Below are 12,548 nucleotides of genomic sequence, written 5' to 3' on the forward strand. Positions count from 1 at the left end.
TCCAACAGTTAATAGAAGGGTGGAATTATTTGGCCTGGATGGGGCTTGAAATTCATTTTGACTAGTGTCCTTCAACCTTCCAACTCTGTGATTCATTTTGTAACTCTTAACTTGCAATATGGGTACTGATTTTATGTATTTATTTTTATCTTGTTCTTCCACATTCTTTCTCTGCTCTTTCTCCGGTCTTCTGTACTCCTCTTTACAAAATGTAGTTGTGACACTCTTGGTGCAATCTACTTAATCTAAAATCATGGCTCAGTTATCGGTTGCAACTCTCCGGTTGAAGGCCAGTGACCCAACCCCTTGAAACAAGACAAGTTTCAGTTAACCCAATATCCTTTAGAGACTAGGGTCACATCCACAGTATACATTTACAGACCTCACAGAGCTACAATTCTGGCACCCTTAACAAATGACAGTTCCCAGGATTCTCCATCACTGTTAAGCTGGTCTAAGAGTTCTTTAAATGTATGGGATGGATGTGACTTAGCTCACGTATTCCACACTGTAGAGGGACCATAGGACTTCTTCAGAAGTGTGTATGCACACATGAAAGCTCATACCAATAACAAACTTAGTTGGTCTCTAAGGTGCTCCTGGAAGGAATAATTGCTTGATTTATTCTGAAGAAGAGCAGATTTAGCTCAAACACCTGAAGGGCTTTCACACAGAAAAGGCCAATGGCATCTTTGCTGCCCCAGAAGGTAGGACAAACAAGATCATATGGGCCTATATGACGTGAGATTTCAGTTTAACATTTTGGAGGAATGGTAAATCATTTATGGGGTGGGGAGCGGACTGTCCCTCCCAGAAGGCCTTCAAGCAGAAACTGGGCAATTTGCTATGCTCTAAGTTTGGACTGCCTGTTAATGGCCTACTAGGCCCTCTTCTCCAAATGCCAAAGAAGGCCCTCTCCAATTCCTATGATTCTCACTCATAACAACATAAGAAGAGTCAATCTTGGTGAGTTTCATAGGCACCTGTTTGTGGGTCATTGTGCCTTAGAAAACCAGATCTAGATTATTCCAGGGAGTGAACGTCTCATGCTGCTTAGCAGTGATGACGACAGGTCTTTTTGGCAAAAGTGTTGGGAATCCAAGTTTAATGTATAAGAGGTTGCCACCACAGAACATTTCAGATGTCTACTTTGACTTGCGGACGCATTTTGCGCTTAAAGATTCTCCATTTGCGAGCACTTCCAAAAGTCTGGGTGCCATTTTTTTACACCTGGGTGACACTCAAGAATTACTAAAATGTATGTGCTTTGAAACCACGAAGTATATGTTAAGGATAGACAATATGTTAAGGAATTTAACAATGAAGAGTAGAGTGTTTTGAAAACTGAGGTAAAGGTAAAGGGACCCCTGACCATTGGGTCCAGTCGCAGCCGACTCTGGGGTTGCGGCGCTCGTCTCGCTTTATTGGCCGAGGGAGCCGGCGTACAGCTTCTGGGTCATGTGGCTAGCATGACTGAAAACTGAAGTATGGTACTAATATTTTTATTGTAAACACCAAATTAAGCATGAATTAAGAATTTCTGCTAAAAATTTGATATTAGCAATGTTTCACTTATGTGAAATGTGTATTAATTCGTGCTTATCAAATTAATAAATAAAAAGTGTTGCCAGCCCCTCCCCCCGGTGGCGACTAGACATTCTGTTTTGGCGCCCACAACCCAGGTCCCAGAAGCCATTTGGTTCCTAGCTTTTCTACCCCAGTTTCTAACACTGGTTTCAGAGCAAGTTACAGTGCAAAGTTGAAGATGGATTCAAATGTGTGTGTCTGAGGCCCTATCTGCACTGTAATAGGGGCTGAGGTGGTGCTTGAATATGTGTTCCCTACTCCCCTGACAAAGCTACGGTTCTGAGAGTGGTTTAACAATCCCTCTTCCCAGGTAACTGGGAATTGTAGCTCTGTGTGGGGAATAGGGATCTCCTAACAACTCTCAACACCCTTGATAAACTACAGTTCTCAGGATTCTTGGGGGGAAACCAGGATGGTTTAAAGTGGTGAGATACTGCTTTAAATGCATAGTGCAGATGGGGCCTGAATCTCTGCTGAAAAGAGACCTATGGCCTCTTGCATTTTGTGCCATGCATCTTGCATTTTCCACCTGCTCCATAGACTGACAACCCATCTGCAGCAAGAGTGAGTAACCTGTGTCCCTCCAGATGATGCTCTGTGTTCTTGGCAAACACAGACCACTATCTGCAGTGGTGGTCCCCAGATGTGGTACTCCCTCCCTGTGAATATTGCGTGTGTTTCTAACACGAGTGTCTTTTCAGGGCCAGTTAAAGGCTTGCTTCCGCCCCTCCCCCAGGCCTTTGGCACATAGTGTTAATGATACCCACAAAGTTCTGCCTGTGGCATTTTTATGGTTTTAACAATGATTTCCGATTGTTTTGATGTTGTGGAATGATGATTGAAGGGCAAGAGATAAGAAAAATGATTGGATAATTACATAAGATGGACAGTCGCTAGTCATGTGACTCTTGACCATAAGATCGCCACTGTGCTGAGAGGATGGAGGAAGAGGTCCCAGTTTGATTGGAATAAGGCATGTGATTTCTTGCTCATGTGACTGGTTGTGAAAACTTGCTTTAAAGTAGAGTAAGGTTTTTACAGCCTCTGGCGTATCAATTTTTATGTTGTTGTTCCTAGCCTAAAACCATAGGCTGGGAGGTATGATTAGGCCAATCTCAAGGAATTGGGTTTACTCCTTGTAGTTGATCCTACCACTCTGGCTCCCGATTGCAGCAGATCCCACCTAAATATTCTCTATATAACCAGCATGGGTTATCTTTTGGTTTTCGAGTGAGGGTAAACCTAGATCCTTGGAGACTCAGGCAGAAGTTGAGCAAATAATAAAATATTTATTTTACAGAACAAAATTGATACAATACAGGATGCGTCAGCTGATAAAGGTCTTTCAGGAAACAGTTAACTTATTAATCATTATACTAAACCTAGTAGGTGTTACTGGCTTCTAAACAGGGTAGTAAACACACAGTTGCGTAATTCAGTTATTACTCCTCATTTAGATGTTACAGGTTTCTAGACTAGATGATAAATGCTCAGCTTATTTCCAGTTATTTTGCTTCAGTTTTTAACTTAGTTGTTGTGTAGCTGTTACAGCTTAATACATTGGTTCTTAAACAAGGTGGAACTTTCTGTCAGCTCCCAACCTTTTCTCAATCCCACTCCTGAGGTACTTCCAACAGTATAATAGACAGTGGATCACTACACTGGTTTGGGAGTCTTTTCTTTCTAGAAGATCTCTTTCCTCCTGACTGACCAAGGAGACGGTATCCTCACAGCTTCTACTTCTCTAACTCAGCCCTCCGGTTAACTCCCGTCTAAATACTCTCCCAAGACAGTATTTTTGTATCTAAGGTCAGAGGCTTCCTTCTCTGGCTACAGATAATTTCCTCAGAGTGGATGTTGCACGCATAGATCCGAACCAACTCTCCTTCTCTTCCTCTTGCTCTCTCTTCAGCCTACCCTATCTGAACCCTCCCTCAGAAACGGCTCCTTTTATTTTCTCTCCCAAAGTGCTGGTCCACCTCCCTCTGACCAGCTGTCTTGGTAGCAGTCGGAGAGATGCTCCAGCCTCTGGTGGAATTCCAAGTTACTGCATCACCAGACTCTGGTCTGGCTCAGCTGTCTGTCACACTCCTCTTCTAATATCTCTTGGAAGCATAGCACATTGTCAGGCGGCCAGCTTCCATGGAGGCAGCTTATACTGTTTCTCTGTTAGGGATAGACAGTTTCTTTGGTAAGACTAAAGATTGGACATGGGGGGGGGGGCGTCTAAGAACTGAAGAAGATCCTGCTGGATCCAGCCGGGGCCCATCTAGGCCAGCATCCTGCTCCCCCAGTGGCCAGCCAGGTGGCTATGGGAAGCCCACCATCAGGACGTGAGCACAACAACACTCTCCCCCCTTGTGATTCCAGCGACTGGTATTGAGAGGCATGCTGCCTCCAACAGTGGAGCTAGAACATCTGCAAAAACCTTGCATTCTCTCAAAGCTGCAATTCCATGTGTGCTTCTTGAGCCTAAGCCTTTAAAACTGAAGTGGAAAAATGTTTTATTTTATGTACTTATTCAACAAAATGTATATACCGCTTTACTGTAAAAAGAAACAAAGCAAACCTTTAGAACGACAGCACAACTTCCCAGTAAACATGCATAGGTTCGGATTGTAATAGTTGCTTGAACCTTGCACATGAGCATTTATTTTAACCAGCCTGCTTTGTGTTTCTGTTCGCTTGATCTCCTGTTGTGCAGCTATTAGTTTCTCAGCAAAGACAATTAATCTGCACGGTTGCTTCTTTCTTCCTTTAAAAGCAGCTGAGTGTAGTCTCTTCATTTTTAAGATGCTGGGAGCAATTAATGGCCACAACGTTTGTTGCACATTAGTATGCTGTTTTGTTTTGGGGATCCATTATTAGAGATGCTAAATCAAAGGGACTGGATCACACTTCCCCAGCCTGGTGCTCACCAGTAGTTTTAGACTGCAGCTGCTTTCATCCTTGATGGGGTTTTTAAATAATAATTTTTTAATTAGTTTTTAATTACAGTCCAATAATAGCCTCATTATAACAATACCAACTTATAATACAATTATTAATACCAACCATTCAAGTAGCAAATTATATAATTTAGTTAAAGTGGCCCCCCACGTGCTAGATTTGATGAGTTCATAATTTTCTTTATTTCTGCATTCCAAAATCTTATTTGTTTCAAGTACATTCCAGTCATAATAATCCGTTATACAGCAACTGCAATATTAATAACTTCCACTCCTGTTGACACATTAAATTATTTATAAAACTTTAAGTGAGGAACTCAAACTATATCCTTGTTCTTCCTGTGTGTGGCAATTATTCTGTCCCTGGTGTTTCGTCCTGTCCTTGTAAGATGTTATGCCTTTCTTTCCCCCAATTGTTGCTATTATCCATCATCTCATTGTTATTCCAGAAATTTCTCCATCGCTCCATCTTGTGCTTCATTGTTTTGCACCGAGAACTTTAACAACAGCTGCAAAAGTCACTCTGTCCCAGTAAATAAACTGTTGCCACCATTTATACCCTCAGCCTGGGAAGAAGAGTGGTCTGTCAGACTGCAGATGACTCAGTAAAGAACTTTATCAGTTCCTTGGCAGATCACAGACTCCTTTCATCCTTCCTTCCAGCTGAAGATATATCTTTCGAATTAAATTAACTTCCAAGTCCTCTTAGCGTTACTCTGTTCACTTCGTAGATAATAAAGGATGGGGAAGAGTCAGCTCTAAGTTTCCATCACACACCTTTTGTAAAATAGAGCTTCCCTCCCAAAATAGAGAAACTGTAGGCTCCCCTCCCCCTCCCACTGTCTTTTGCACCGAATGAAGTCTTATCTCAAATTCAAACCTTGAAGTCCTTGCAGTTGGTTTGTTCGCAGTTTGTGATCTCATCTCTTCCAGTACTTTATTCCAATGAAGCTCTAATTAACTGGAGAACCTCGGCTTCTTAATGGCGGCATTGGAGGGTTTTTGTTAGGCGAAGTGCTTTTAAATTCAGTGCCTCCCTGCCCCCCACATTCCATGCAGGAGCGAGAGCCAGGTACCCAGAGGAACTGTGAGCAAAGCCAGTTCCCCCCATCCTTGGGGGGAATTTGCAAGGATGATTTACCCTCAATCATCCTTGTTTTTCCTTCGCCTACGATCTCCTGCTGTTGTGGGGCTGCCTCCATTAAGGCAAAGTGGAACCGGATGGTTGGCTGTGGTGACTGGTAGGGATGGGTGACATATTGATGAAAGTCCAAAATTGTTTGGAAGTCCACACCATGATAATGGTTTCATAATATTTGACATGGTGATATATTGCAAATCACAATGTGTGTGTGTGCGCGCTACACAACTTTTACTGTCCCTGGCCATCGGGCATGCTAGCTGGGGCTGATAAGAGTTGGGAGTCCAGCAGGGGTGGAGGAATTGGAAGTTCTGACAACCGGGCAGGGAAGGTGACCCATTCCTCATGCACTGTTTGAAATTGTGGCCAAGTGATTGCCAGTCCCTGCAAACTCTTTTATTTGGTTTCCCTGATTGGGTTTCCCTGAGAAATTTGATTCCATTCACATTTAAAGGTGAATCTACCTAATTTGCACTTTCTGAAACAATGTGCACACTGAAACATAGTCATCCATCAAAATTGGCATTTTCCCACATTTTGCAATTCAATTTTCTATCCCAGGAATGAGTACAAAAATGCATACACTGGGGGAAAGTGTGCATTAAAATGCATATTTTTTTGTGTGTAGAAAAGTGCATCCTATTATGGGAAATTGCTTTGCAAAAATGTCTGTATTAGGCAAAATTGCATTAAAATGTGTCTGCCTGGCTAAAATAGCACTACAATGCTGATGAGTTTTCATGGATATTCTTTTTATTAAAAAAAACTGTAAACTGACATGGAAATGTGGTGAACTGCACTTAAGACTGAAAAAAGGAGAAATTCAGGTGGAATCTACACACATATAAAAACAGTTCTGAAAATGCTTTTTAAAAGCGTTTTTAAAAACACATTGAATTTTCCATAAGGCTCACCATTGCCACCTAGTGTCACATTGTATATTGCACATAAAACACACTTTAAACGGTTTATTTGCAGCTGTATAGTCCTCAGAAAAATCAAAACTGACAGGTTCCACCATTCCTACTCACACTTGAAATAGATGGGCGTGGCTTGAGCGAAACAGCCTCAAAAGACAGAAGGGGAGGCCTGTGAACCGGTGGTTCACTGCCACAGATCTGGAGGGTCACATGCTCGCCATCTACAGTGGACATGATGAAAATAAACATGTCTTCCTTAACACACTGGTTTCAATGTGGGATGTGCTGGCTTCAATACTAGTGCAGGATAAATGCTTCTGTTTCTACTATTAAAACATTTTGATCTGGTTGAAATGTCGTCTCTCTGGCTTTCTGCTTCCCTGTCCCTCCCTTCTCCTGCTTAACTTGTGACTGTAGATGTGTTTTCATTGGACTTTACAGTAGCTGCATAAGAGGGGAGAAAATATCTCCTGAATTGAAACCTTTCTAGCCCTGAGCTGAAAGGACTTGTTTGTGTTGGAAATCCCATGGCAACAGACTTTTGGTCAGTTTCCTTACTTGCCGTTGACTCAGTACAAACCCAAGTGAAGTAACCTCTATGGTGTCTTTAGGCAGCTAAGCTTGCAGCTAAATTAAAAATAAGGCTTTTTGGAAAGCCATTAATATGCCTCATCTAAAGCATGTTACTCTGCAGTAGCCAAATCTTGGAAAGACTTTAATTGGTGGTGGATGCTGCTTAATAAACAGAGATACAAACTCTCTCTGTGTAACATATTTTTTACTGCTTTTCAGTTGTCACATTGACAAAAGGTTCTGTGGCTCTGAGCATCATTTCATCTTTCCAGTTGAAAGTCTTGTAGCTGACTTGTTTATATGAAACAGCCTTTGAATAATTCAAAGAGAGATCCTGCCGCAGCTTTTTAATCTGGCACTGTACACTTGTCTTCCCATAATTAAGTATTGTTTGATGTCTCTTTGTTTCAGAGTGATCGTCTTTTGATCAAGGGTGGTAAAATTGTTAATGATGACCAGTCTTTCTATGCAGACATTTACATGGAAGATGGCTTGATAAAGTAAGTACCCAGTAATTTTTTTTTTTTTTTTTTTTTTTGGAGTGGGGTTGCATATCAGAAATGTAAAATCTCATAAACGAAATTGCAGAGGACAACTCAGCAAGGCTTTTGTGTTTTTGTTTTTAAAACCTTAGCTGATGATCGTAGGGTCCGGGTAGGTTTATGTTGGGAGAGTCATTTGTTAGATACTGGGTTCTGAACCATATAATGCTTTAAAGGTCAAAACTGGCAGCTTTCTGGGGTTGTCTAAAAACTGGGCATAGGGTTCCATTCTCATAAGAAGCTACCTAAGAACCATCTTGCCTTTAGGGGAAGTAGAGAGAGAGAGAAAAGGTATAACACCTTGGAGAGCTGCCCAGTATCTGACTCTTGGTGTTCTAGCAGAGGTGGCCTCTCTCCCAACATTTCTCTCTCATTTGAGGGCATTTCTTACTTTGTTTTATTTCTTTACCATATTCTTGAATGGTGACCCACCTTGGATTAAGCTGTAGCCTGGTGGTAGGTCCCGATCCATCAGCTGAAGATCAGAGCTCTAGAGCAGCCTTCATTCAACCTTGAGTTGTTGGGATACAACCCCTTTGTCCTCAGCCAGCATGTGCAAAGGTTGGGGGTAGTGGAGTCTGCCGTTCACTGGAGTCTGGGGACCAGGGGTTGGGGAAGGTTTCTTTAGGATCTTGGGCAGAGCGTTTCCCATCTCTTGTTCCCAGAACTCCTTTAATTTGTCCTTCTCCAACCTGGTGCCAGAGAGTGTGGTTGTTCTGTCTGGGGCTGATGGGAATTGTTCTCAACAAATGTGGAGGCACCAAGTTGCAGGAAGGCTTCTTTAATTGGAGATGCTAGCAACTGAATCTGAAAGCATTTGCTGTGCTTTTGGGTGTTTCACCCTCTCCTAAGCATTTTTGGCTTCAGTGTCCAAATAATAATAATAATAATAATAATAATAATAATAATAATAATAATAATAATAATTTTGTTCTCTAGTGTTATCTGCAAACTCATTCCCTAATCGACAGTAGCTTTGCCTACTTTAGTTTCTGAGCTATAGGTTGTCAGTGGAACAAGCTTTTTAGGCTACAAATTGGTGCACACTTACATTAAGCTCAGTGGGACTTCCTTGTGAGTAAGCATGCATAGGATGGCACTGTTGAAGTAGGGCTGGGAACCCCACCTCAAATCCATTGGATCCAGCAGGGTGATTCTGACAATGTCGGATCCAGATTTTAAGAGAGTTTCTTCCAGCACATACTTTCTGACATAATAAAAACATGTTCCAGACTTCCTTGGAATAAAATTTTCTTTGCGTAGGAGAATGGAGGGAACATGGATACACATCTTGGCTACGTGTTCAACACATCTGTTCTTTTACTCAGAATTTAAAGTAAGAGTACTCAGTGGCAGACATGTAATTATAATATCACACACACACACACAACCCCCCCCAACAGCAACAACTTTAAAATATGAGCATATTAGTTCACAGCAGAAGTTTGGTAGCAACTGTCTAGGTAGGTTTAATATGCTTATTGGATGAAAAGACCTGAAAGGTTTCAAGTCATTTTCAGAAAGGTCTAGGTTTCTCCTATACCCAGGGTCTTGGGGGCCACATTACCTCCTAGAGAACCTTTCAGGGACCACATGACAGTGGTGGGTGGGGCCAGAGGAAAAGTGGGTGGGGCAATGAATGTGATTGTTATATTTGTACAGCAGGCTACATTCTAACTACAGTATGCTAAGTGAGAGGCTCCTGCGCACGCACATTTCTCTGATCTCAACCAAAGCAAACAAAACACATTATTCAACTGCAACAATGATTATTTCTTAGATTTATTAGTCACTTTGTTACCAAGGCCTTCATGAGGCTTACTTTTTTTGTCCTATTGAGGAACGGATGTGTATTAAACTTGGTTTTTCTAGAATTTAGATGCCACAGAGCTTCAATAATACTGTATACCATGTTGCAACTCCTATAGTTTATAGAAAAGCAAACACAACCTCTCTTGGTTTTGTGTATCCACGAATGCAAACATTCCTTTTGGGCGATGAGAATGATGGCAAAGCAGAGGTGGAAAAAAAGAATCTGATTATATACCACATCTTTCTGTGGATATGAAGTTGATGTCTCAAGTCTGCTCCTGTTCATGTTACAGCACAGAAGTTGCATTGCTGGAAAGTTCTCAAAATATGATTGGAGGGACACCTGCTGAAAGTTTATTAGTTATTGAATTTATTGAATACCACCCTATACCTGGAGGTCTAAAGGCAGCATATTCTTGACTCTGTCCATGTGGTTATGACATTTTGTATGACTCTGCACAAATGGTCTCTTCTCAGACAAATTGGAGAGAACCTGATTGTGCCAGGGGGAGTGAAAACCATTGAGGCTCATGGACGGATGGTGATCCCTGGAGGAATTGATGTCCACACTCGCTTCCAGATGCCTGAGCAGGGGATGACCTCTTCTGATGACTTCTTCCAAGGAACAAAAGCAGCCCTGGCTGGAGGCACCACTATGATCAGTAAGATCTTGCTCTCTATCAAATATAAATGTAATAGGCTTAACACCAGTGGTACCTCGGGTTACAGATGCATCAGGTTACAGATGCTTCAGGTTACAGACTCCGCTAACCCAGAAATACAGTCATATCTCGGGTTACAGCCGCTACAGATTGCGGACAGCCAAAACCTGGAAGTACTGGAACAGGTTACTTCCGGGTTTCGGCGGTCGCACATGCGCAGAAGCGCTAAATCGTGCTTTGCGTATGCACAGAAGCACTTAATTGCCAGGCGCAGGTTGTGAACGCTGTGGGTTGCGAATGTGCATCCCACACTGATCACGTTTGCAACCTGAGTGTCCACTGTAGTACCTCGGGTTAAGGACTTTGCTTCAGGATGAGAACAGAAATCATGTGGCGGCGGCGGCGCGGCGGCAGGAGGCCCTATTAGCTGAAGTGGTACCTCAGGTTAAGAACAGTTTCAGCTCAAGAACAGCCCTCCAGAACAAATTAAGTTCTTAACCCGAGGTAGCACTGTAATAAGAGAGAGAGAACACAAGCTGGTTCCAGGACAAATGAGGAAAAGGCTCTGGTTGAAACAAGCTACAAATATCAATAAAGGGATGTGACCAATGGAAACTGGGCATGAAATTGATTTTATAGTGTAAAAAAGGTTACCAACAGAAAATGCTCCAAGACTCTGCTCAAGTTCACATTGAGCTTGATAGCCCTCATGGCCAGTGGTCAGGGATTGTATTTATATTGTGATTTTATGTTGTAACCGCCCTGAGGCCTGATGATGATAATAATTAATTAATAATAAAAAGGAGTTCTAGTCCTACAGCAATAGACAGGTGACAGTTTCTCTTGCACATTTTACTGGGAAGTCATCAGAGAACTTTATTTGCAGATTCAGGTTGTGTTTGCAGTCACTTTTACTTAGGGGGAAGATTACAGCCCATCCATTAAAGAAGAGGCAGCTCTGTCATTTGCAGAACTTCCTTATGGGAAACCTATGATTTTGCTGAGCAGAGAACAGCCACACTTACCTTTCAAGTCAAGTAAAAATTTATTGGTTAACCCAGTGCATGTTAGAGCCAAACATTTCAAGTGAGACTGATATTATTCATAGTTCCTAAGCCACCTTCCATGGCTCTTCAACTCCAGGTCTATAAAAGGTTCCAAGGAATGCCCAGGAAGGGGCAGAAGTAACACTCTGCTCCCTCTAACTTTGCCACAGATTATTTCCCTAACTTCAAAGGGGGTCACTGGCTGTCAGTGCCAGACCCAAGACACTATGCTGCCATAGGTATGAATGGAAAGAGCTTGAGTTGAAAGTGACTGTACCAATGTGAGCAGCTGTTCCAGTGCATATTTACACTGGAAGATGAAGTGAGACTGCAGAGTGAGACTGCTGTTCATGACCCCAGATATCAAAGTACCCACTAGCCACACCGCTAGCAGCTGCTAATTCAGCGTTAATTGGAAGGCATTAATTAGAAGGGGCTGTATGTGCATGACCTCTTTCTCACAAACAGGACCTCAGTTTGACCCAGATGTACTGATTTGCAGCATCCACTTGCCTTTGCAATTAGAGACGATCAGAGCCTATACATTTTGTTTTGTATCTCTGGTTCTACAGAATACTAGAACGTTATTCATTTGAAATGAAAATTTGGGGACAATAGTTTGGGGGTTGGCGGTGGGGTCTGGCACCCTTGTACACCCCCCGATGCCCATGTGTCCCACTTATTAATTTAGAAACAATCTAAAATACTCTCAATAGTAACACAGATAAAATCATCACAAAATTTAAAATAACTATACATAACTAAATTATATGCCTGGGTAGACTTGCTGGGAGACAGGTTTTGTACTCCCCCCACCCCATACACATTTGCTGTGTCAAGAAGGGAAAGGCAGCTGGGGTGGATGTGTGGCTCAGTCATGTGAGCCTCACTGTAGTCAGACGTCGTACATACTAGGTAGAGTCAATATGGTGCCCTTCAGATGTTGCTCAAGCACAACGGCCACCATCCCTGATCATTGACCATGATTCCTGGGGTAGATGGAGGTGGTAGTCCAGCGACACCACATTGCATACCCCTGGCCTATAAAGAGACCCCTCCAGGTTCCTAGGTCTTCAGCCTGATATATATGAGTCTTTACTCATATTTTCATGCTTTTCCTCCAGACCTGAAACGGGAATCAACCATTTGGTACACTGACAACTGAGCAACTGTTTGCTCACCATGATCAGCTTTTAGCTTGCAGGTGGCCAATGCGGTGTCCTCTGCCCGTCGCTGAACTACGGCTCCTATCAACCCTGAACAATGCTTGCTGTGGCTGATGGGATTTGTAGTCCAAGCGCTGCAGGGCGAGACCCC

The 12,548-nt window shown here is 42.5% G+C and overlaps 1 protein-coding gene across 4 annotated transcripts in view; it reads left to right on the forward strand.

The window, feature by feature from the left end:
* DPYSL2 (dihydropyrimidinase like 2) overlaps positions 1–12,548 on the forward strand; it is an 88,700-nt gene that overhangs the window by 31,468 nt on the left and 44,684 nt on the right. For all 4 annotated transcript variants that reach the window (XM_083480512.1, XM_083480513.1, XM_083480515.1 and 1 more), the window contains exons 2-3: positions 7,581–7,669; positions 10,001–10,185. In XM_083480512.1, coding sequence (XP_083336638.1) covers positions 7,581–7,669; positions 10,001–10,185 — 274 coding nt within the window. The remainder of the gene's footprint in view (positions 1–7,580; positions 7,670–10,000; positions 10,186–12,548) is intronic.

This window comes from Podarcis liolepis (assembly GCF_965112155.1).
Source record: "Podarcis liolepis genome assembly, chromosome: 16".
NCBI classification, from domain to species: Eukaryota; Metazoa; Chordata; class Lepidosauria; order Squamata; family Lacertidae; genus Podarcis; species Podarcis liolepis.